At 41.8% G+C, this 25,799-nt stretch overlaps 1 protein-coding gene and 1 non-coding gene across 2 annotated transcripts; one reads left to right on the top strand and one right to left on the bottom strand.

The window, feature by feature from the left end:
• Positions 1-438: 438 nt before the first annotated feature.
• Positions 439-14,196, bottom strand: LOC133214930 (uncharacterized). The gene is made up of 7 exons (XM_061358384.1): positions 13,960-14,196; positions 11,914-12,076; positions 10,601-10,690; positions 8,634-8,704; positions 7,730-7,893; positions 5,553-5,663; positions 439-643 (listed from the first exon to the last, which is right to left on the bottom strand). The coding sequence occupies exons 2-7, from the start codon at positions 12,036-12,038 to the stop codon at positions 548-550; spliced, it is 657 nt and encodes a 218-aa protein (XP_061214368.1). The 5' UTR covers positions 12,039-12,076; positions 13,960-14,196; the 3' UTR covers positions 439-547.
• On the top strand, positions 1,321-1,479 carry LOC133214955 (U1 spliceosomal RNA). The gene has a single exon (XR_009726282.1). It is a non-coding gene; the product is annotated as a U1 spliceosomal RNA (small nuclear RNA).
• Positions 14,197-25,799: the final 11,603 nt, after the last annotated feature.

Genomic DNA, 25,799 nt, shown 5'->3' with positions numbered 1-25,799 from the left:
GTTTGTGTAGTGAGCCCAGGTAGAAGGTTTCCTAGCATATCTGTCCATGTGCAAAAAAGTAGATGAACTCTTCCTTTGCATGTCTCATTTGAAAGCAGCATAATGCAGGCTTTGATAGAGAGAGTAGCTGAAGTATTGCAGGACTTACGTTCTACAGCTCTCCCCAGAAATATTTCAGTTCCTGTTGGCATTTATTCAGCTCTAAGGTTACAATTAACTCTGAAAGTACAGTTCTTAACTATTTAGTTTCTTCCTCTGCCCTTGTAAAAGGGCCAGATACTTCATGTGCAAAACCTTTGGTACTTTCCAGCTGAACCCAGGCTATATAAAGACCTTTCCTCACAGATCTAGAAGGAAACTAATCCCAATCCTGAGTCATGGTAAATTGAACACGCAGTGTGTTCACTTCCAATGAAATGGATTGTTCAACATAAAATATACCTAGGAATGTTTTATTTCATCATAGAAAAAAATATACATGAATTTTATTTGCTCCCATTTAAAAAGGAAATACATTGTCTGCTTGTACATTACATGTACAAACCCTTCAGTCGTGAGGATAGATCCTTTTCAACCAGGGCTGCATAATGTATTTTGTTCCATCATATCCACTGAAATAGGCTTTCATATCAGGGTGGTGCACCTGCAAAAATAATGTCAAGTTGAATAAGCACCAGAATTAGCAAGAAACACAAACATACCTAAAAGAATCATTACAATTACTACAGGTAACTTTTTGAAAACTCCTGATGAGTTTTTAAATACACAATGTACATGGCGATTCTTTCAGTGAGATTTTCCATGTATCTCATCATGGATCTGTATAAACCTAATTTATGCCATCAGAACAGTGGCTTTCTCAAAGTATTCTACAAATGCTGAGCACATCTCAGCACATCTCATGAGATGCTATGTGCTAGATATACACCAGCACTGATGTTTTAAAATCAGCACTGTTTCTTACTGAAGTAGTTGCCACTCACGTGTTGCTGGTAGAGCTGTTTGTTATTTTTAACAGCGGATCAGTCATCCAGTCCAATTAGGCAGTGGGAACAGTAAAGAAGCAGTTGGGGAAATGGTGAAGACACACCAAGGCAATGGCCTTAGATACCACCATGTCTAAGTTGGAGACACAATTGCACAAAGGGCAGTCCAAGTTTCCTGCCGTGTGATGATGCAGGAAACCTGAAGTGAGCAGGTTAGAGCTACCAACTGGGAAAGGGTTAAGACAAGTCTAAGCATTGTCTCATCATTCTCAGCTCTTCAGGAAATTGCCTATTAGGCTGCAGGAAAGGCTGAGTGAGGGCAATCTACAGACCTGAACTTGAGGCAGGGGAGACACCATGATCAAGCAGGTGGTTTTCCCAGGGCGAGGCTCATCCCTTGCACTCCAGGTGTGCTGAACCCTGCCATTTCCCCAAATGTGGAAACTCGACTGCATAATTTGTGGTAGATTTGGGTCTTTTTTAATAGTCAGGAGATTATGACCTGGTGGCAATTACAGAGACGTGGTGGGACAGCTCACATGACTGGAATAAAGTCATGGAGGGCTATGTCCTTTTCAGGAAAGACAGGCCAGCCAGGCGGGGTGGTGGGGTTGCTCTTTATGTGCGAGAGCAGCTACAATGCACTGAGTTCTGTCCGGGGACAGATGATGAGCGAGTCGAGAGTCTGTGGGTGAGAATTAAGGGGCAGGCTGGCAGGGGCGATGCTGTTGTGGGGGTCTGTTACAGGCCACCGGATCAGGGTGAGGAAGTTGACGAGGCCTTCTACAGGCAGCTGAGAGCGGCCTCACAGTCACAGGCCGTGGTCATCGTGGGGGATTTTAACTTCCCTGATGTTTGCTGGAAGGACTACTCGGCAACCCAGCCGCAGTCCAGGAGGTTCCTCCAGTGTATGGATGATAACTTCCTCATGCAAATGGTGGATGAGCCAACCAGGAGAGGAGCGCTGCTGGATCTCATCCTCACTAACAAGGAGGGTCTGGTCGAAGCAGTGAAGGTTGAGGGCTGCCTTGGTTGCAGCGACCACGAGATGGTGGAATTCAGGATCTTGTGTGGTAGGACCAGTAGAATAGCAAGTAGAATTGCAACCCTGGACTTCAGCAGGGCAAACTTTGGCCTCTTCAAGCAATTGCTAGGGGAAATCCCATGGGCAAGGCTGCTTGAAGGTAAAGGGGCCCAAGATAGTTGGTTGGCATTCAAGGATTGCTTTGTCCGAGCTCAAGATCAGAGCATCCCGACACGTAGGAAGTCAAGGAAGAGGGCCAGGAGACCTGCGTGGCTAAATAGGGAATTGCTGGGTATGCTCAAGTGGAAGAGGAGAGTTTACAGGTCATGGAAGGAGGGGCTGGCCACTTGGGAGGAATATAAGGCTGCTGCTAGAGGATGTAGGAAAGCTGCTAGGATGACTAAGGCCTCCTTAGAATTAAATCTGGCGAGAGGGGTCAAGGACAGCAGAAAGAGCTTTTTCAAATACATGGCAGGTAAAACTAACACCAGAGGCAATGTAGGCCCGCTGATGAACGGGATGGGTGCCCTGGTGACAGAAGATACAGAGATGGCAGAGTTACTGAATGCCTTCTTTGTCTCTGTCTACTCTGCCGGAGGCAGTCCTGAAGAGCCCTGTACCGCTGAGACCTCAGATGAAGATAGGTCAACGGAGCGGTCTGCCTTAGTCGATGAGGAATGGGTTAGAGACCAGTTGAGCAATCTGGACATCCATAAATCCATGGGTCCAGATGGGATGCACCCGCGGGTGCTGAGGGAACTGGCGGAGGTCATTGCTAGACCGCTCTCCATCATCTTTACCAAGTCTTGGGAAACAGGAGAGGTGCCTGAGGACTGGAGGAAAGCAAATGTCACTCCTGTCTTCAAAAAGGGCAAGAAGGAGGACCCAGGTAACTATAGACCGGTTAGCCTCACCTCCATTCCTGGGAAAGTGATGGAACACCTTATCCTTGGTGCCATCTTAAGGCATATCAAGGATAAGAGGGTTATGAGGGGCAGTCAACATGGCTTCACCAAGGGGAAGTCGTGCTTGACCAATCTCATAGCCTTTTATGAGGAAATAACACGGTGGATGGATGATGGCAGAGCGGTGGATGTGGTCTACCTTGACTTCAGCAAAGCGTTTGACACAGTCTCCCACAGCATCCTCTCAGCTAAATTGAGGAAGTGTGGTCTGGATGGTCGGGTAGTGAGGTGGACTGTGAACTGGCTGAAGAAGAGAAGCCAGAGAGTTGTAGTCTATGGGGCGGAGTCTAGTTGGAGGCCTGTATCTAGTGGAGTGCCTCAAGGGTCGGTACTGGGACCAGTATTATTTAATATATTCATCAATGATTTAGATGAGGGAATTGAGTGTACTATCAGCAAGTTTGCTGATGACACTAAGCTGGGAGGGGTGGCTGACACGCCAGAAGGCTGTGCTGCCATCCAGAGGGACCTGGACAGGCTGGAGAGCTGGGCAGGGAATAACTTGATGAAATATAACAAGGGAAAGTGTAGAGTCCTGCATCTGGGCAGGAACAACCCCAGGTTCCAGTATAGATTGGGGAACGACCTGTTAGAGAGCAGTGTAGGGGAGAGGGACCTGGGGGTCCTGGTGGATGACAGGATGACCATGAGCCGACACTGTGCCCTTGTGGCCAAGAAGGCCAATGGCATCCTGGGGTGTATTAGAAGGGGGGTGGTTAGCAGGTCGAGAGAGGTTCTCCTTCCCCTCTACTCTGCCCTGGTGAGACCTCATCTGGAATATTGTGTTCAGTTCTGGGCCCCTCAGTTCAAGGACAGGGACCTGCTGGAGAGAGTCCAGCGCAGGGCAACTAAGATGATTAAGGGAGCGGAGCATCTCCCTTATGAGGAAAGACTGAGGGAGCTGGGTCTCTATAGTTCGGAGAAGAGGAGATTGAGGGGTGACCTTATTAGTGTATATAAATATATAAAGGGGGAGTGTCACAACGATGGAGCCAGGCTCTTCTCAGTGGCAAACAATGATAGGACAAGGGGCAATGGGTACAAACTGGAACACAAGAGGTTCCACTTAAACTTGAGAAGAAACTTCTTCTCAGTGATGGTGACAGAACACTGAAACAGGCTGCCCAGGGAGGTTGTGGAATCTCCTTCTCTGGAGACATTCAAAACCCGCCTGGACACATTCCTGTGTAAACTTATCTAGGTGTTCCTGCTCCAGCAGGGGGATTGGACTAGATGATCTTTTGAGGTCCCTTCCAATCTCTAGCATACTGTGATACTGTGATACTGTGAGGCATAGGCATGACTCACCAGTTGTAATTAATCTCAACAAGCTAACTTTCAAATACCTGACTTTCTGATCTTGTTACCATGAGTTCTCCTAATAATCTGTGGGGAGAACTATTCTGTCATGCAGGTGAATGAAGCAATCTGACATCTTAAAGGCTAATTTACTGAATGTTTAAGATGAGATATCCGTTTCTCCCCATGGGACTATAGAGGTAACCAAAGGTAGCCAGCTGACATAGTGAACAGTGCAGACACATAAGTTAGAGTTGTCAGAACCCAATTTTAAATACTGATAGCACTTACCCTGGGTTGGCATAGTGCCTGCTCCTAAATTCAGGCATGTTAGCACATTTTATATTACGATCAGGGGCTAAAACAGCATCAAAGACTTGAACTAAGGCTTCTCCCACATAAAAGAGGTGATGGTATCAGAGTGTTCACCCCACTGACTGGAGGTGGGGGGTTTTCCTTTATGTGCAGCGGCACAGTTTCAGGACTTCAGGCCAGTCTAACTTATACACTTCCTTTGGGGGGTTCTCCTGAAGGGCCGAAGATGCCTATTTGAATCTCCTCTGCTTGACTAGACCAAGTATTTTCCCATAGAGGAACGGTTCAGCTGCTTGCTGTTATTTCAAATACAGATACTACCACTATCCACAATTTAAAAGAAGGCATCCACAGGAGTAATGGTTCCCTTGCAAAAGCTGTTCATATGTGGCATGAGTGCCTGAAGTTGGTTTTCTGAATCAAGGTCTCTGACTAGCATAAGAATCAGGTGCACTTGCATAAGCTAGAAACCAAAAGCTATCGAGACTGTGATGCACAAAACAAATTTTTGGCTCCCAGAGAGTTTTGAAGCCAAGAAAGGAGACATGATTCAGCCTGGGCAGCAGCTGGGCAGGAGCCCTTGGAAATGCAGATTTTGCAGAGTGGAATTGAGAAAACAATATACTTTGCTAGATCCAGTAGAAAGCATTAAATGACTCATTCAACTTTGTCAGGTGAGTGAAACCCTAAAACAGAAGTCCATGTCTGCAACAGCCTCTACGTAACAGTCAAGCTGCTACAACACTTACAAAACTAAGCAGTGGGATACTCTGAAGGAGGCAGTACCTGGGTTTGGTCATTCATCACTTACTTGAAAGTACAGCAGTAATTTCTTTATCTATCTGCTTTCCCTATTTTCACTAATTTTACAAAATTCATAGTATCTATTAAGCCAAAGGTCAGCCAGCTTTTAAACACACAGGATAACATACAAGTTGCAACTGAGTGAAAAATAAATGGTACCTCCAATCCCATAATAATTGTTATCTCTTCCTCAGGAATGTAAGCTGTAGATTTGCCAAATCCATTTGCTTTGTTAATTAGAATTCGATAATGAGGAGTACCTTTTAGATCCTGTAAAAATAGGAGAGTAAATAGCTTCAAGGGGAGATGCTGACTAAAGATTACATTTATATAATCAGTTAACTCTTCCTAGGCTTACAGAACCTAAACCCACTCTATATATACACACAGTGAGTTCATTTTTACGATCTTGCCAATGTCAGTTTGGAAGATTAAACATAAAGCCATCAAACCTGTAACACATGAAGCTCATGCCACATCTGAAACATTTTTTAAGAGCCAAGACTTTTATTCACCTTTTCTCCCATAGGTCTGGCAAGAATATCCTTAGAATATCCCCCTGCTTTTGTATATAGGTCCCATAACAATTTGTTAGTCACCCTTCTTCCTTCACAAGTGGCTTCAGAGAATATCAGAGGGAAAGAGGCAAATTCAGGCAGTCTTGGACCCAGTCCTGGACAGAGCTCAGGAAACTTCTTTAGATATAGCAAAATCTTGCAGCCAAGAAAGGAAAAGAGTAGCTTACTATTATTTTTACAGTGCCTGTGAAAACAAGACATGGGCCAGAGTCCCACCATGCTCACTACTACCCATAAACATTCCTGCCCAAAGTAACCCACAGTCTAAACAATAGATGCATGCAGAGAGATAATGAGTTCATGAAGCAGTTAGTATTGATCCATGTGGCCTCTGCTCAGCAATTTAGTAAAGAACTGGAAGTCAGAGAAAGGCAAGGAGAAGCTGGGCTGACATCCTGACTAATGTTTGGAGGGGTCTTGCAAAGGCCAGGCTTAGCAGTTGTCTTGCAAAGGTCAGATGGCATTTTGCAGAGCTGATGCATGTAACATGATAGGCAAAGGCAAGTTAAAAAACAAACAAAAGACACAAGCTTAAATCACATGTCATCACTATTGAAATTAAAACAAGAAAGATGAACACCAGGTCACTGGGAGAACAGAACTATATAACGTACATAAAAAGAATCAGAATGCCCTTGGGGAAATTCAAGGGTGTTCAGCTGGTGGCAACAATACTGAGGGGAGAAAAGGAGAGGAGAAAAGAAAACAAGGATGCAGGTGTTTTAGAAGCCCAAGATGAGTGGCAGGTGGCTAAAATTACAGTGGGGAAGGAACACAATGCACAGAACAGGACTGAACGTCTGCTCCCAGCTGAACGTGAATTCTCTGCTACAGGCAGTTTCTCATTTTCAGTCCTCTTTGACTCAATGATTAGTGCCTTCCTGCCACTTGAGCAGCGTGGCAGCAGCCAACCCACAGAGTATGCAGCACTCTATTATCAGAACAGCACTGTCAACAAAGATTTAGCATCTGATTTTCAAATACAACAAGGACTTAGGCTAGAGAATTTCAAAAGCTTCAAGAATTCCAACAAAACCATTTAAAAATAGATTTCCATTCCAATACTCAGATCCCCAACAGCTTTCTAACTGAAACTGATTAAACACAACAGATTACCTGTGTTTCTTAGGTGCAATGAAGATGTTACGCATTATGGATGATCAGTTACAAGATGACTTAACAACCTCTCAACTTTAGTAACACACCATGAGAAATCCATTCAAACATTATCAGGAAAAAAATTTTTTCACTATGAAGGTGCTGAGGCACTGGCACAGATTGCCCAGAGAAGCTGTGGCTGCCCCATCCCTGGCAGTGTTCAAGGCCAGGTTGGATGGGGCTTGGAGCAACCTGGTCTAGTGGAAGGTGTCCCTGCCCATGGCATGGGGGGTTGGAACTGGATGATCTTCAAGGTCCCTTCCAAACCAAACCATTCTATGGTTCTGTGATTATATAGGTTGACACTGCTTTAAATACAACACTGTGCGTTAAAAGTGAGTTATTTTCATTTGAGACATGCCCAGTACAATCCTGACCAGCGAAGCTTAACTAATCAGTGATGCAAAAGCAGAGCTCTACTGTGACAGCAACGCAGAAGCAGGAGAGGTACCGCTCAGCTGCACGGGTGATATGGGGCTCTTATGTATTTCTCAGGAGGTTAAAAGGAAGTCTGTCTGTAACAGTGTTTCTGAGGGTTTTTTTTTAGCCATAGTTACTCTGTGTATGTATTAATAAAGCAAGAGTTTAACACATTCAAACCTGTTTCACTGGAGGATATTTCTGTTTCAGCCGTTCTCCTGGAGTGTTAGCTTCCACATCCCATCCAATGATGACTCCAGAATAGCCAAATTTCTTGTGAACTATTACCTGTCCCACACTGAACTGAATATATTCAGGCTTTGGACTGTGAATGTGAGTTGATTCTAATTTAACATAGAAAAAGACTTATCACAGATAAGTGTTTGATCAAGTATGTTAAACATTGAAACAGAAATTCTCCTGACTTTTACCAGCTGAGAACTGACAATTAGATTAGTATGTGAAGTAAACAAGGGAACAGGTACTTCGGTTTTCCCCCAGAATATTACTATGATATTTGACAAAACAGCATCCACCAAGGAAGTCACTTTCCTATTTGTATGCCTTTGCTGTTACATGGGGCGTCTTAACAGAATTTTGGAAAGCATAACACCTGAATGTATTCACAATTACTTTTACAGTGTTTACACTTGCTAAATGGTTTTGCTGTTATTTTTTTCCCAGTTTAGCTCACGGAATTCTTCTATTCAGTCTGACTGCAAGGAATTTTTTTTCCCAAAAGCAGACTGATCAACTGTTTCTTTTTCCTTTTATAAAATTGATTCAAGTCAGTTCATTTGAATCAAGTGAAAGCTATACCACTCTTTCATACATCAATACTACCATCAATTTCATACTATCGGATGTATTCCATTAAATAGATACATAGATATAGTATAGCTTATTGATGCTGTTACACAACACAAGATGAAAAAGCTCTGGATTTTACTGTTTTGCTTATTGAACATTATCAATATTGCTTAGAGAATGGGCAAACGTATATTAAGTATTGAAACCCACTATAGATGACCTTATAACAACATCACAAGTGAAATCCAAAAAAGGATTGCAAAGACTCCAATACCTGCAAAATAAGAATGGGGTTCTGCTTCATTATCGCCACTTATAGTTTTCTTTGCTCCATAGTACCAATTCCTAAAATGTAAAATTAGGAAGTAACCCAACAGTCAAGCTCTTTAGAAACAGAGGTTTAGCATAATTTGTGTTCTGGTTATTACAATCTTCAGCATTTATAGAGGGATACTGCAAAGCCTTTCATACAAATTCTTCACAATTTGAAGCCCAGGTAAGTTTTACATTAAAACTAATTTTAAAGAGTACACAAGACATAGGAATTTGTTCCAACAGGGGAATCTAATTTCTTTGTGTATGTAATTCTACAGTTGCATTGCAGTTTTTATACCTGAGGAAACCCACTTATTTTACACATGCAAATATTGTTCTAAACTCTAATAGAGTGATTCTTTAGTATCTTCTGTAAAATCTTTACAGGCTGGTTACCACTGGTATGGACAAGGTGCCTGGAAATGAGTCCCAGCTTAAGGCTACTGTAAGTTTAGCTTTCCTGTCTGCACTAGGCTGAATTTCATCTGAATGTAAAGGATGGGGACTAAGGGAGGGGCATCTATAGAAAGGAGAAGTGTCTTCTGGTTTTCATGCTATTGTGAAAAAGAAAGGGTAAAGAAACGATGATCAAACTAAACATTTACTGCGGGAGCTTTCAAATATTCCTTCTGCTGGCAATGCAGCAGGAGAAGTCTACAAACATGTATTTGGGTAACATTCTTCACCCACACCAGCCAGAAACCCTGCTGGTGTCAAAGAACTACAGGCTTAGTCTCCTTCCTCTTTTATGGTGTTCACCTTTCAGTCTTACCCCCTTCACCCTACCTGCAAGAAGGCCAGAGCAGGTTCCACAACTGTGTAAACAAGGTGTTTTTTAAAAGTCTTGGTTTAGCTCAAATCTGTAGAAAGTCTTAAGGTTGAAAAATACCATTTAACAGAAACAGGAATGGGCAAATATCCTGACTTGCAGACTGCATTGTTGAAAACAGAGACTAATATAGTAGGTTTGGAAGGTCTCAAATGTCACTGCATTTTAGGATAACCAATTCTTTACATTATAAGATATTCAGAAGACACAAGCAGCTCAAACTATATAAAAACACTATATACAAATAATCAAGGGATCATTCAGACTTCGAATGCTTTGGTTTTAGATGTGCCTGGAGCTTTCCACAAAGTTCCAAAGCAATTTATGGTGAACCTAAGAAAAGAACAGATTCTGTTTCCATTCATACACCATTCCCCTGAGTTTTCCTGGGGACAAAACTAAGTCTGAATCTTCCACAGTTCAGAGGACTTCACACTCATGATTATTGTACATCGTCAGTAATAAAGGATCTTTGAAGGTCCAGACAGGGTAAAACCTTTACAGAATTAAATCTCACAAACAAGTCTTTTAACCTCCCCAAACAAGTCCAAGCAATGTTCTTCTTAAATTAAAATTGCATATACATAAATGGATATAATTTTAGTTTTTCTAGACCAACTGTCACATGCCCAATAATCAAGTTTCCCCCTTCTTCCTAAACCCACGGATTTCCCATCCGAGTTTTCAAAATCAATTTCAAGGTTTTTTGAACTACCACATGCAGCACAGGATGCCCATCTCACCTTGTAGGATCTGATCCTACAAACATGTAGCTGCTTGTAATCACTAATATGGTTAAATTGTCCTGACTCCGCAGTCAGATAAATTTAAAGTAGAGGATACTACTGAATACATGGCAGAGGCAACTGCCATGATTGACGTTTTGTTTCACATGGAGCTCAAATTGCATATCTGTGTAGAACATAGGCACAAGATTTTCTTAAAACCGGTAGAGTGTTCTAAATCAGTCTCAATAAGCAAATAAGAGACACTTTCTTTTTGCTACTTATTTCATCCCTACAGAATCCCTTCCTGTTAAGAAAAGGCCATGTTTGAAATTGATTCCTAAGTGTAGACAGTATGTAACATCATCCTACCTTGTCTTTGACAGCCACAGCTTTAAACGATCTGCCCATGCATCCAGACTCAAGTAAGGTTTTGTAAAGCTTCTCCAAGAGGCAATGACCCTTTAGTGGTAAAAGTGATTATCACATTGGTTTAAAAACCAATCTCTAATATTTTTATATATTTTTTTACTATTTAAGCTTTTAAGGCTTCACTTCTGTAGCAAACAGGAAAAAAAGCCAGTGACCAGGAACAAGTTGTCTTCAAGATTAATATCCAGACTGCAAATAATATTCTTTCAATCAACACTTGCATCAGTAAACTGTATACAAGTTTTGGAAAATGCCATTTTTCATGACAAGGTTACTTGCTTTCTGTACTGAGACCATAGGAACTGCTAAATTGCATCAAATTCTTCAGTTTCAACTGTTACTTGAGAGTACTGAGCATGAGACATTTCAAACATGGTGCGTGTAATCAAAAGACTACTAAAAAATATCCTAAAAATTTTTGCATAAATCTAAATGGCTCACAATTGACTCATATCATTAAACTTAAGAGTTATTTAAATCTGTGTCTTTACGCACAAAGCCAGACTTGGTTCTTTTTTTCATCATTTGCTCTCATTAGCTCACATATTTAAGTTCTACAGATGAACTACACAACCAGTGCACTACACAGGCTGCACTGTTAAAAGTAAACCTCTTTGCATGGTTCATCTTCAAGATACCAACATTTGCCAGTGGTTACCACTAGCAAATACTTGGATTGATGCAGTACGCTTCACTTTACATTGGAGATAGACACTCATGACCTTGTCAATATATAACTTCTTAATTCATATGCAAAATGGCACAACTTATTTAACTCTGGTATTATGACTGTCTTAAGTAATTTACTATGAATTTTTTGCTGCTTAAGGCCCTGCACTTAGTCATCCTATGCAAGAAATTCTATTTTGACAGTGTCAAAAGGTAATGGGAAGTTATACTCTTACTAATCAAACACTTCATTTCTCCCTTTTTGAAGTGACATAACCCATAGTAACATATTTTGAAATGTCCAAAAGTAGAATGAGATTGAGGGACAGTTGTGTACTCACACAGATTGTACACAGATTTTTATGTAAAGAAAACAATGGTTATTATTCAAATTTTGAAGGACATCTTTTTTTGAAGTAAATAGTCACATTAAGCCACAAAAATGCCTGAGGTGTGATTGAATGTTGTTTTCGTGTAGGAATGGCCAATGTATCTCATGCACACTCCAACTTTCCAAGACAAAGTGTCATTGGGGATGAGAAAGAGAACTATATATAAAAAGCACGGAAAGAGATACTTCCAACCTTTCTGTTATTTGGATGCGCTGAGCAGAGTCTGTTCCATACCACTGGGATATGAAATATTGTGCAGGCAGCGCAGACAGCAGCGCACAAATCTGCAGAGCTGCAGCCACATTAATGTAAGGCATTCCAACAGGAAGTTTCTTCAGAAAGAATTCCCTGCTCTCTACTCTGAAAAGAGAAGGGGGGGGGGGGGGGGGGAGAAAAAGGAGACAGAGAAAACATACCAGTCAGATTTGCCAAGTAGACACCTTCACAAAGCAAAGAAAAATACAGACTGGTTGAGGGTTATACAGACATCTGTTTCATCTGGAAATAGGGGAAAACAAAACAAAACAAAAAAAAAAACACAAAGAGGAAAAGGGAACAGGGAAGTTACGTGGTTGTCCAGTTTGTAATAGAAATCTGCTCTAGAAGAACAAAATTCATTGCGCTAATTTATCATCTGTTTAAGTTTATTGAACATTCCTGACATATCAGATTGATAACCTCAAGAAAAATCTATTTAGATTAAGTGATTATTGCACATACAACAGAACTAAGGGCAACAGATCAAAGGCATGGCCAGCATCATACAAAGATGATAACAAGATGTGCCACAGCCCCAGCACAAGACTAAAAAAGGATTTGATGTTACCATTCATTTCACAGGCACCTGCACACCTTACCAGTGCGTTAAGATATTCATGACTCTTCCACCTTCTTGTCAAATTAAGATATTCACCTGCAGCTGAGGAGCACATTTGCTGTCTTTTACATATATGAAGATTTTTCAAACCAGAGCTAAGATTCACTGAAATTTGAGACTTTATACACGCATTCTTAGAGCACACAGGCTTATTACAATGTTTAGTCCGCTATATCCACTCTCTGTTCTGTCTTACTAGTCTGCAGTAGTGGCAGTTACAGCTACTACTCTCTACTCAAGTATTTACCTTCCAAGTACAAGCAAATTGTTTCAGTTGTTTCTGAGTTGCTTCTAGTTCCTGCTATTTTTTGTCACCTACAAAATAATCTGGGTTGCTGCAATATATACATGTGTATGTGGGAACCTAGACTTATGAAAACTACTTAGCAAAAGTAATCAAGATCACAGGATAATGCTAAAGGAGGCCCAAGAATATGTAAACCTCTGTGCACATGATGAAGAGTTACTCAAACTGCGTTTTTCACTTCTGCATTACCTGCTTTAGAACCAACAGCAAAAAAAAAACCGTCTAATTTGAGACATTACCAGTAGCTGTACATCTGGAGTACTTGTTTACTCATGCACATCGGGGGGAGGGAGGAAGAAGTATAGAATCATAGAATCATAGAATAGTTAGGGTTGGAAAGGACCTTAAGATCATCAAGTTCCAACCTCCCTGACATGGGCAGGGACACCTTGCTCTAAACCATATCACCCAAGGCCTCGTCCAACCTGGCCTTGAACACTGCCAGGGATGAAGCATTCACAACCTCCCTGGACAACCTATTCCAGTGCCTCACCACCGCTCATCAATTCAACAAAGTGTCCATCAGCACCACCAAAATGACCGTACCTGCCGGGCTGGAGAGCCAGCCAGGCGCCCCGGGAAAGGTTACCGCTTTGCCCACAGCATTTGCCCAACCCGACTGGACCGCCCCGCCGCCGGCAGGTGTTTCTCCTCTTCCTAAAAGCAGGTTTTGAGCAGCTGGATCCACTGGACAGAAAGGACGTGGATGCAGACAGAGCCTGGACTGCACACAATCAAAATACTTTTGCGCCTATTCTGAACACCCGAAAACCTGTTCGGAAACAAGCTAAGCCTTCACCCCGCCTATGGCGATGGATTGAAACCAGGCAGGGATCCAGCGCAGGGCCCACCCGCAGCACCCCCTGTGCCGACGAGCCCCTCGACGAGCCCAGGACAGCCCCGCAGCCCTCCCGCCCCAGCCCACCTGCCGTCTGAGGTAGCCGGCCCGGAGCTGCACGGCGGCAGGTGCCGGTGCCGCCCCGCTACCCACTCTCCTTTTCTCCCTCCCTCCCCCGCGGCCCCCCGCCCGGCCGCCACCCCGGCAGGCCCTCACCCGTCGGCTGCCGCAGCGTCCCGCTCCCCCGCTGCTCCGAGTGGCAGGTGCCGGCCCCGATCCGCTCGGCTGGGCTGGGCGGGGGCGGCGGCGGGGCGGGGCGGCAGGTAACGGCCGGCGGACATCTTGTGCAGCTGAGGGGAGAGGCGGGACGGGGCTGCTCTCGGCTTCGCGCCCCCCTGGGCACTAACGTCTTGGCGCCTGAAGTGACCCCCGAGAGGTGAAGGCTGGGCCTGAGCCGGGCCAGGAGTGCAGGCCGGGGTTATCCCCCTTTTCCCAGACTGTTGGCCATCTTCCCCTTGCATGGAAAGTGTATCAGGATTTCTCATGCTCAAAATGCAATATAACAAAAGCCCAGGGGCAGTTGACATCCTTACCCTTTCTGAGGAGGTATAAAGAAACCTTTTTTCTTATTTATTTTTGCAATTAATTAATTTTATTTATTTATTTGAGTCACAGAGTCACAATCACAGCCTGGTTTTGGTTGGAAGGGACTTTAAACCTCATCCAGTTCCAACCCTCTGCCATGGGCAGGGAAACCTTCCACTAGACCAGGTTGCTCAAAGTCCCATCCAACCTGGCCCTGAACACTGCCGGGGATGGGGCAGCCATAGCTTCTCTGGGGAACCTGTGCCAGTGTCTCACCACCCACATAGTGAAGAACTTCTTCCTTCTATCTACCCTAAACCTACCCTGCTTCAGTTTGAAGTCATCCCCTCTTGTCCTGTCACTACATGCCCTTGTAAAAGTCCATCTCCAGATTTCTTGTAGGCCCCTTTGGGCACTGGAAGCTGATATAAGGTGTCCCTAGAGCCTTCTCGTGTCCAGGCTGAAGAAGCCCAACTCTCTCAGCCCGTCTTTGCAGGAGAGGCCCTCCAGCCCTCTGGTCATCTTTATGGGTCCAGTCGTGGAGTTCAGACCCGCAAATTATATTTGCAACTCCCTTAAGCAATTTTTTCTGTGGACAAGCTCCTTCATCCAGCTCTGAACAGAGGTCAGAAGGAAGTTCTATAGTGAGAAGTTCATGAAAAAGGCATTCTGTTTTAACAGAAACTTTTAACCCAGCCTCACAGAGCACCTCTAACAGCCCTGATGATATTTCTGAGAGCGCTTGGCTGGGGGCCATGAGCCTATTTTTGTCACAGACGGGTAAAGGCATAGCTGGAACAAAAGTCTCCTGGATGGTTTCAGTACTGCACGTGTCAGCCATCAAGCAGAGCCTCCTTCTGGGCCTGTGACCAGGAAGCTGCTGCATGGGGGTCAGAACCTGTTAATGAGTCAGGGATCTCTTTGGTGTAAATTCAACAGTTGAATTCAAATTTGTTGATGACACCTAAATCAGAGCAAACAGGAGAGGACAGGCTCAAACTGCAAATGACCCAGACAGGTTTAGCGCAACAGGAACATTATAAACACCGCAGGAAATTCAGCAGTAGCAAATGCTGAGTCTCACCAAGGGAGAAGAAATGTTCTAGTCACCTCGTCTCGCCTATCTCTGTAAAGGGCAGTACTGTGGAGAAAAAAAGGAAAATGTCATCAAGCTGTCGCTTACTTTTCATTGTTTCTTCAGTAACACATCGATAGTTACACACTTTTCAAATGGAAAACTTCAGAAAGTACTTTTTCCTTTAGGCATATGCTAAAAGCAAAAACAGTCTCAGAAATAGTCTGAATAATAAAGAAACTACACCATGTGATGGTATAGAATGAAATAGGCCCTGCTGTCTGTTGTGGCAAAATCAACAATGTATAGTACAAATAGTGCTACCAATAGTTGCCCAGTATACAATGTTATTAGACACCTAACAAGTCATTATATTTCATCTTCATTAACAGGGCCTGTAGTGACAGGACAAGGGATAATAGTTTTAAACTAAAAGAGTATAGAGTCAGACTACATATAAGGAAGACATTGCTGCATGGAGACCTCATAGCAGCCTTCCAGTATCTGAAGGGGGCCTATAGGGATGCTGGGAAGGCACTCTTCATTAGGGACTGTAGTGATGGGACAAGGAGTAATGGGTTAAAACTGAAACAGGGGAAGTTTAGATTGGATATAAGGAGGAAATTCTTTCCTGGGAGGGTGGTGAGGCACTGGAATGGGTTGCCCAGGGAGGTTGTGAATGCTCCATCCCTGGCGGTGTTCAAGGCCAGGTTGGACAGAGCCTTGGGTGACATGGTTTAGTGTCATGGCATGGTTTAGTGTCATGGCAGGGGGGTTGGAACTATATGATCTTAAGGTCCTTTCAAACCCTAATTGTTCTATGATTCTATGATTTGTTATGATGAGGCTAGTGAAACAGTGGCACAGGTTGCCCAGAGAGGTGGTAGATGTCCCATTCCTGGAAACATTCAAAGCCAGGTTAGATGGGGCTCTGAGCAACCTGGAGTTGAAGATGCCCCTGCTCATTGCAGGGAGGTTGCACTAGATGACCTTTGAAGGTCTCTTTGAACCCAAACCATTCTATGATTTCATAGATGGGGAAAATCATGTACCATCTCCTACACCATGTCAGACAGGGCAGAGGTGGTAGCTTTTAAGCAGAGCACACTGTTGTCTGCACCACTTTGACACAGGCAGCTGTCTCAGGCACTGGTTTTGAGCCTGAGGCCCACGAAATATATTTGAAAAAAGCAAGCATAGTTTCAGGAAGCTTAGATGCAGCACCCTGGGGCAGGCAGTCAAACAAGGATAATCCATTTTTCTAGTGCATAAAGTGCTTTGAATTCCTGTGTCTTGGCTAGACAGGAAGCTAAGGAAAATAAGAATCAGGATTTGGCACTGCTGCTTTCCCTTTTCCATTGCTTGTGTTGCCACTTGTTCTTCCTTTCCCCTGCCGACTCAGGGTCTCCTCAGAGACCTTCTTGCTTTGGGGACTGTCTCAGTTTTAAGGTTGTACAAAGATAATGAGGGATTGGCAAAAATTACAACAGTGATTTCAAGAGAACGCATTTGTAGAAAATACGTTATGTGGCCATGCTTCTGATTTCATTTGCTGATGGATTTAAACCTGTGCAAGATGGCAGTTGTGCCCAGTTGAAAACTCAAATACTACCAGACTAGAAATACAAATTTAACCTAAGAAAAATTTGTTTTTAAAACATACCAACCAGGTTGTTACTCTACAGATAAAATACAGCAGAAATAGCTTCAGTTTGATAATTTTAACTATTATTCTTCAACCCAATTGAAATTTCATTATAGAGGTGTCCTCTGTTCAGCAGTAGCAGTCATTTTTTTCCTTCTTAGTAGCTGGTGCAGTGCTGCATTTTTCACTTTCAGCCTCGGAACAGCGTTGATAACACCGATGTTTTTAATTGCTTCTCGGTAATGTTTACTCTGACCAAGGACTTTGTGAGTCTCATGCTCTGCCAGGGAGGAGGGGAAGCCGGGAGGAAGCAGAGACAGGACACCTGACCCAAACTAACCAAAGAGGTATTCCACACCACAGCACATCATGCCCAGGATGTAAACTGGGGGCAGTTACCTGGAAGGGCTAGATCACTGCTTGGTCAGGCTGGGTGTCAGTCGGCGGGTGGTGAGCGGTTGTATTCTCTTCCCTTGTTATTTCCCTTATCATTATTATTATTATTGGTAGCAGCAGCGGTTTGTGTTATACCGTAGTTACTGGGCTGTTCTTATCTCAGCCCATGGGAGTTACATTCTTTTGATTCTCCCCATCCCTCTGGGAGCTGGGGGGAGGAAGGGAGGTAGTGAGCAAGTGAGCTGTGTGGCTGACTGGGCTTAAACCACAACAAGGGGGAACATAACAGCTTAAGTTTTCTGAGGGTGTTTAGGAATAGCTTATCACAAAGCTGTCACAAACCATGGCCACATCAGCACAAGAGAAGATGTGTGTTTACCCCCTACGTTGCCATGGCAGTAACAGAAGAACGAATTTAGGACCTCTTTTAGGAGCTCCACTTCCCTTACAGCCCAGTCAGCATCAAAAGGCAAAGCAACTTGGGATAATAGGAAGGAAGAAAAATAGGGACAGAAAAGCACACTTAGCATCTGGACTGCTGTGAATGCAGTTTCTAGCATTTAAATGGGCTAGCTAGATTTGAAGGTAACAACTGTTTGAGAGAGCAGTGATAGAGAGGTTGAGGAGGCACTTATGCTATTACTTGAACAGAGACAATTTCCTGCAAGATAGGAAAATATTCCTACCTAGTGATAGAAAGGTTGTCTGTGCAGTGGGAAAGACTCTCCATACATTCATGACATAAAAAATCTAAAGTTATCAGTGATCTGGTGTGGAAGCTCCAAAAAAAAAAAAGGAGCTTTTACAATCTTTTGCATGTCTCTGGATTTTGTTAGAGTTCTCTGCAGTCATCTTCCAGGCAGTAAGAGCATGACCATCAGGGAGAAGGAGAAAGGCTTCCACTGTAACTATGTTAAGACTATTCATATGCTTATATATGTTTTCATGTAAGGAACAGGCACATAATCAGTGGGGTGTCAAGTGATTGGAAAGCAATCTAAATCCAGACACTTTTTTGTGACTGATACATGAAGCGGTGCACAAACTAGGTTTTTTCTCTCTCTCATTTTTTTCTGTTCTTGGCAACAGTATGATTTCAAGTTAAGATTGCTAAAGTCAACCTTTTTATTGTCCTGAACTAAACAAGTACCTTTTCGAAAATTAGATAACATTTTCTTCCTGTAATGTTGTAAAGATCATTTGGGTTTTGTACATAGAGAGTAGAAAAACTGTGGAAAACAAAAGGGAGCTGCAGTGGTTAAATATGAAATGTCTCTCCTTTTCCCTGGAAATGATCTTTCCTACAAAGTCAAGGTGAGAACTCTGAACAGTACAGTCTGTATTAAATCTTCCCCAAAAGAAATAAATACTGGACATTTTTTGAGCCCAGGGTTTTCACTATCAGTACCTCCATGAAGGACTTTAAGTTCTGTACAGCTGAATTTCGTGCAAGTTCAACCAGATATGTTTTCATACAATAGCAGCAGCTATTTTGTAGTTACTTAACAGACTCCTCTCTCCCCCAGACTGGAGGCACACACAACACACCCACTGCAAGGAAAGGAAGGCATCAGTGGTCAGAACTGCTTTTGGCATGAGCAGAGTCAAACCGAGCTCGTTTTCAATGGAAGACCACAGAAGCGAGGCTGTAAGGGCCTTAAAGCAAGGGCAGCTTCAGTCTCTGCCAAAGCAGGCTGTGTCAGGGGCATAAGAAACAATTATAAAATCAGTTGTGCCCTATTGCCTATTGGCATTTTGGCTCCCGGAATCCCGGACTTGGATGGCACCAGCTGCAACACCCCTGTACTGCAATTTCTTCTAGGAAGTCAAATTAATTGAAGGAGCTTTAGTTCCTAAAGGTTTTGATTTATTAGAATACCACAGGGAGGGAATCAGAAAAGTTTTCCTGATGTGTAAGGGGAACCTCACACAGAATGCTCAGAAATGCTCAGTTGTTTCCAACTGTCCTTTTCCTCTATGCAGAAGCAAGAACTTCCAGATGTGCAAAAGAACCAAATTTCCCTTAATGAATAAGATACAGAGCTGTGAAACAGCAGTGATTACCAAGCTGTAGAAAACCAGGAAAACTGTTTTGTGTCCTGTAAAAATTCCAAACAGCCTCTTTCATGAAGACCGAGTTCTCCATAAACCCAACAGAATCAAATCGCATGCACAGAAGGAAACTGGAATTCTCAACCGGTCTGTGAAACCTGGGATAAGGAAACTGTTACTCAGCAAACTGCAGTTCTGCTAGGAGTCTTCCGCAGCAGTAACAACCTGCTGAAGAGAGAGGAGGTTTAACAGGGAGCCAAAGGCACCAAGACAAGTGCAAAAATAAGGTCCAAACCTCAAAGAAGTTTTATAAGACTGTAGGTTTTGTAGAAAGGCTAGAGATGATGCTACACAGCCTGAAGCATTTCCTTGGGACATTTCCAAGGCCAGAGGAAAATTACTACTTGATAAATCAGCATGCAAGAAAGAAACCCCTGTCCAGAAGATAATTTCAGATGATCTACCTTTCTTAACACAAAGCTTGTATGAATTTTTAATATATTTTCCTAAATAATTTAGTCTCATTTCCTTAATAACTTTCTCAGAAGAGTTTAATATTAACTCACATTTTACAACCAACCTCAAACCCTTTACAACTATGGGAGGTTTTTGACAGCTGAACCGCATTTCTTAGCAGGTCATGGAAGCTTACACCACCCTCCTTAGTTACAAGGAGAATTCAAATTGTGAACTAGGGTGCTCAAATGTGATAAAAAATAACCCCACTAGATTTCTCTATTGTAGAATTTATATAAAGTCTTTCTATAGTGTTAGTTGTATTCAAACTAGCTTTGCATTTTAAGTTACAGTCTTCATTATTCTGAATATCCTTGTTCAAAGTCAAATTCAGAGAGCTGAGACAAAGCACAAATTCACAGATAAGGCTTCTCTGGGCTTGGAATACCAACAAACATCTAGTTTGAACTTGGTATCTTCAGGAATATGGCTCTGAAGAAACTGGATGCTGAATGAATTGACTACCTGCCTCTGCTCTTGTCTCCTCTTTTTCACTGATGTGCATGCAAGCTAAAGTAAAATTAGGGATCAAGTTTAGGTGAAGCCTCCCCATTTCTGAGACGAGAAAGGGAAGCATGATGGAAATTTGTATGGCTGTTACCAGATCAGAACAGTATTCCCAAATTCTTTACCCTGTCCTCCCTTCAACGCACACACAGGTTTCAGACTATGAGAGGGGATTCATAACCCTCCCTACACTCCTCTAAAAGAGTTTGTTAAGCCTGTGGTGAAGGTGTCTAACACAATATTTCTCTGAGCTAGAAAAACAACCTGACATTTTGAGCCGTTTCCCATCCACATTAGCAAAAGCCCACAAGAACTGTATTTTGCGTGCAAACTTTCTGTACAGAACCTCAGTTAAAAGACAGTTAAATTCCAGTCACCTTCTACATTGCTTGCTGGTTTTAGTTCTCTGGCACTTGCTTTATTTTCATCATGTGCTTCAAGTAGAAACATCGATTAATTTTTAAGGCCATTACACTTTGCTCATTTGTCTTTGGGAAAATGACAAACCCACTCTTAATGAAGCTCACATTGATTGCTAGAGCAGGAAAGAGCACAGGTTTTGGTACAAGAACTTTTCACTTTGGAAACAAAATGGTCAAATTCAATGATCATACATAATTTCCTTCATTTAATGAGCATTATGATCCACCTAAACAGGAATAAATGGTATTAGCAATGAAGCATTAGTACTGGCACAGTCAGCGTCTGGCTGTCAGACACCAGCATTTCAGTTAATCCTAAACAAAGTCTTCATTCCCACCTAAAGTAAAATAACCGTTGGTAGGTTTCAAAAAGACACCTATCACACCACTGAGAACTGGGATACAACTGTATTTTAAGGATTCTGTACAAAGTTATGCAGAAAAAGATCTTTTCAAAACAATAAATATCAACTTCTTAAAACTCTCCACAGTAACAGAACAGTGGCTTGTTTTCAGAAGAGCATATCACTATTGTAATACTGTAATATTGAAGACACATATGCAATAGAGCTACTGCCTCCAGTACTGAATAGGAACATGGAGACATACTGCATTTTCAGTATTCGAAAATAATTTATCTCCAAGCAGAACATGCCAATTACTAATACTCAGATACTTGAGACAACGGAGATTTTTCCTCATATGCTAAAAAAAGAAGTCCTGCTTTTGCCAGACTCCATATTGGACATGTCTGGAAAGCTACAGGGAACTCAATTGGTTCTGACCATTTTCTGACTCTTGCTCAGCAGCACACATACCTGCATCTGTGGGGTAAGGGTTCTCCTATCACTTCCTTGCGATTTCAGGTAAGGTACATATGGAGGAAAAGATGATCTAATAAAGCAAGTAACATGAGATGAAACAATCCACATGGTGCAGTATTTGAAATACCAAGCATTTCTTTAGTCCTGTATCTGCTGAGCAGACACATGTAGATGTAAACAAAGAAACCCAACAGCATTGTGAAAACACACCCTATATTGACTTTTCTGTGCATTACCCATTCAGGGCAACTAGTCTGGACACCAGTACTCTTATGTGCAGGGAGGCAGGAGACCTCTCTGCTTAGTTTTTGCTGTTTTTAGGGTTGTTGGGAAGCAGAGATTTCCACTGGGCTTGGACAGAGCTCTGGTGCAAACAGCTGTCACCTGAACAGGAATGGCTTCTTGTAGGCAAAGGGTACCCTGCTGTACATGTGGAAGTGAGCTAAGAGGACTGGCATCATGGCATCTTCAGTGCGACACCAGTGCCTTTACAGTGCCTCTAGAACTGCAAGGTTTAGCAAAAAACCTACAAAACAGCAAACTTGGTTGTAGTTTTGCCTGCTCCCACATAGAACACTAGACCATACCACCATACACTGCTATACCATATTCTGTGAGGAATCCCAGGCCAATTTTAGGCTGTTTTGAAGAACACATAAGCAATTGTCCCTTAACAGTAAATTACTAGCTAGAAACACACACAATTGGGACAGCTTAGAAAAACATGTTTTCTATTTATTTAAAAATAAGTTTGTAGTTACTACATTGCAGTGACAGTAATTCTTACACATACATTCTAGTTTGTATAAAAGGATTCCAAGTATTATGCATCAAAACTAACATAGAAAGTGTCACATAACAGTAAAGAAATTTCCAATCCATATGTACAAAAAGAAAGGGCACTGTTTTATCCTGGTGAGATACTTCAGGTTATAACATGATAATCTAGACTTCTGGAAGGAGGGGAAAAAAAACCTTGATAAAGCTAAAGAATTATAGTTTTCAAAACTGTTACTCATTACATACAACAGATTTGTGTTTTACATAATTCTGTACAAAATAAGTGTAATTTTTAATCTGAAAATGTGTCAGTTTCAAAATTAACCTTTCTAGGTCATTTCCTTGAAGTCGAGCTCCATTCTATACATATTTAAACATTATGACAGAATTTAATTCATGCGAGATCATTATCCAGTTGTCCACCACACTTCTGCAGTTTTAGTATGGTCCAAAAATGTAACTTCTGTAGGGTCTCAATGTATCAGCAAATCAACACACGCAGTAGTAAGCTAAAAATAGTACATGTACATCATACAGGCATGTGTACATGATCAGTACCTGTATTTCCTTCTACTCCTAATTTGTATGACCTCATTCTTTGTTCTTTCAGGGTAGAAAGTCAGTACAGCACTACCTTCCCTCCCTAAAATGTACTCTTTGCATTATTTGAAGTGCATTTCCTGATGTATTTATCTGCATTAAAAAGAATCCAAATGACTATTTGTCTCACTACCTATCTCCTAAAAGCTAAATTTATTCACCTTTATCTTATTGCAGCATATAGGGTTTCTCTCTCGAGCGCCTCGAGGTTGTTATAACCTTGTGGGGGGGGGGGGGAGGGAGGGGGGGAACTAATTGCCATTTCCTGCTATTTAAGATGTCTTTTAATCTGGCGTGTTTCCTCCTCTAACACACTGTAAAAATGACACAGCAAATCCCCACATTGGAATTGTGCTAGCACAAGTGCAAGAGCACCTAGAGGTTAGCTCTAGTTTAAAAGCTACCTGTCATTTCTCCCAGACACAGTAGAAAGCATACTAGCTATATTCCTGATTCAAAACCAGGAAACTACGTAACCTGTCAGTACCAGATTGCTATTGGAAACACAGTGTCAAGCCCTGGCTGATTTTATGAAATTCAATACACCTTCCTCTGCATATGAACAAGCCTGTATACATAATAATTCACAGCAGAAAACTAACAGCCCTTCCATCAGTTGAATATCCAGATCCCCTTGGAAACCAATCTGCTACAAGAACTTCAGGGATAAGAGAAAATATATTATATAGCAATTTTACACAGTTAACTTGCCTTCATTAGGTAGTAAGCAGAAAATGAGCTTTCATTGTTTCTAGGTGAGGTTTTAAAGCCCTCTACCTTCTGGATCACAGCACTGTGGCTGAGGTGTATTTAAATTCCTGTTAAACAGTCAACTGCCCCAAAAAAGAAACCCCAACATAGAAAACAAGCAAAAAGAAAAAGCTTTGAAGAAGGGGGACTAGGACACACTGTAATTATTGTGGTATGGCGGTACCTTGATTGACCAGCAATATGCTAAAATCACCTCTGCAAGATTTGCATGCTTCAGATTAGATGTGAATGCTGATGAAAGTGAGCTTAAACAGCTGCAATCTCCAATCTACTCTAAGTATGGGGTGAAAGGGTCTCATCCAGTTAAGCCTACTGCTTTTATAGAACCAGTCAACCATTTAATATGTGCCTGAATCCAAATTACATGCTAAAGCATTTACCTGCAATCCTCGACACAACAAATATGAGCAAAAGACTGAACAATGTGGCGTCAAAATTGTAACAAGCCTGAAGTTACTGAATGGGCAGACTATTTTTTGTGTTGTATGTTGTCTTTTTTTTGGTCAGACAAAAGCCTCTGGCACAGAATCAGAACTGGTACAGCAGTACAGAAAGTTGTCTCTATGCTACATTTATTTTTTATAGATATTAATATATCCTACGTGCTGCATTAGGGTCCTTTATCAATTAATAGTTTTACAAATATTAAGCCATAGTAATATTTAACTCAACCAACTCAATCTTACAAGTCTATCAACAAACTGATCACATGTACAAACGGGACACTGTACAAATAAACATCTGTAATCTATACCACAGCAGGTTAATCACCGGAGGAAGACATTTTTCTGTAAAACTGAATGACCCATCAGTGCCAAGTGACAAAGAGCTCTAGTTCCATATTGACAGTAATGAACACTACAGTGATAAATTTAAGTTCAGTCCCCAGAGAACACACTAACAACCGAAACAAAATGGCTAAAGAGTTGTTAAGTATGCAGGCACAGGTACAATGATTTCTGTTAAACATTTAGAGCACACCAGCTTCACAGCAACAGAAGTTATTTCCTCATTGGTAGTTAGAGAACACACTGTTATTAAGATATCACTCAGCAATAAATACCAATTTTTAACACTTCCCAGTATAGAGTACAAATACCAGAACAGTATCCTCATACCCATGTCAAGTATAAATTAATTTAATGAATAAAACTGCGTTAATTGCTGCCAGGCCTGTAAGATCGTTTGCATGTGTATGACTATGAACCAATTTACAATGCAAATGTGAAACAAGCACATGAGATTCTGATACTCCATCTTCTGAGCCAGTTGTTAGGTACTTACTTAAAGATGGCATTATAAAACATGCATTTAACTATAATTCTTAAATTATGTCAGAACACTGACCAATAGTTCATTGCTCACATTAAAAAACTTAAGACTTTGTAATCAAAAGCTCTTTTTCTGTGTTGATACAGTATGTCACAACAACCTCAAGTAAGACATTTTTCCTAGACCAAAATGCAGTCTGGTGGTGTCTGAAGTCTCATAAATAAGTCTGCAACCTCATGAAATTAAATTATAAAAATACAACTTTTAAATAATCTGGTATTAATTCCTAATAAATTCTTAGTATTGCTGCCATAAAAAATGACCCTAATTATCCACAATTTATTTTAAAAGGAACAATGTTAATGTGTCCAATATGAGTTTAAAAATTACTGGCTAAAGTCACCGATACCACTGGGTGGGAAGCAGTACCCAGTCCTGCAAGTAATGCCTTCTATTATCATAGAATTATGATGTACACTTGTCTACCTACTGTTAAGGGAATGCATATTATTTCAGTCTCTGAAACTTACATACAAGATATTTCTGATACATAAATATACACATAAACATGCCATAACAAGCATTATTACAAATGGAGTAAATACAGAAGC

Source organism: Neopsephotus bourkii, unplaced genomic scaffold, assembly GCF_033783945.1.
Source record: "Neopsephotus bourkii isolate Nb327-2 ecotype Australia unplaced genomic scaffold, CSIRO-AGI_Nbou_v1 NB_941, whole genome shotgun sequence".
In the NCBI taxonomy this organism is placed as follows: domain Eukaryota; kingdom Metazoa; phylum Chordata; class Aves; order Psittaciformes; family Psittacidae; genus Neopsephotus; species Neopsephotus bourkii.
The sequence above is the reverse complement of the archived record's forward strand: the minus strand, read 5'-3'. Positions and strand labels throughout refer to the sequence as shown.

Bases quoted from the DNA above. Each gene is read 5' to 3' on its own strand.
- LOC133214930 (XM_061358384.1), bottom strand. From the start codon at position 12,038: ATGCCTTACATTAATGTGGCTGCAGCTCTGCAGATTTGTGCGCTGCTG. The intron at 7,894-8,633 runs GTATTGGAGTCT...ATGTTAAATTAG, and splicing joins ACCCCATTCTTATTTTGCAG to AATCAACTCACATTCACAGT. The intron at 644-5,552 runs GTACCATTTATT...TTATTTTTGCAG, and splicing joins CAATTATTATGGGATTGGAG to GTGCACCACCCTGATATGAA.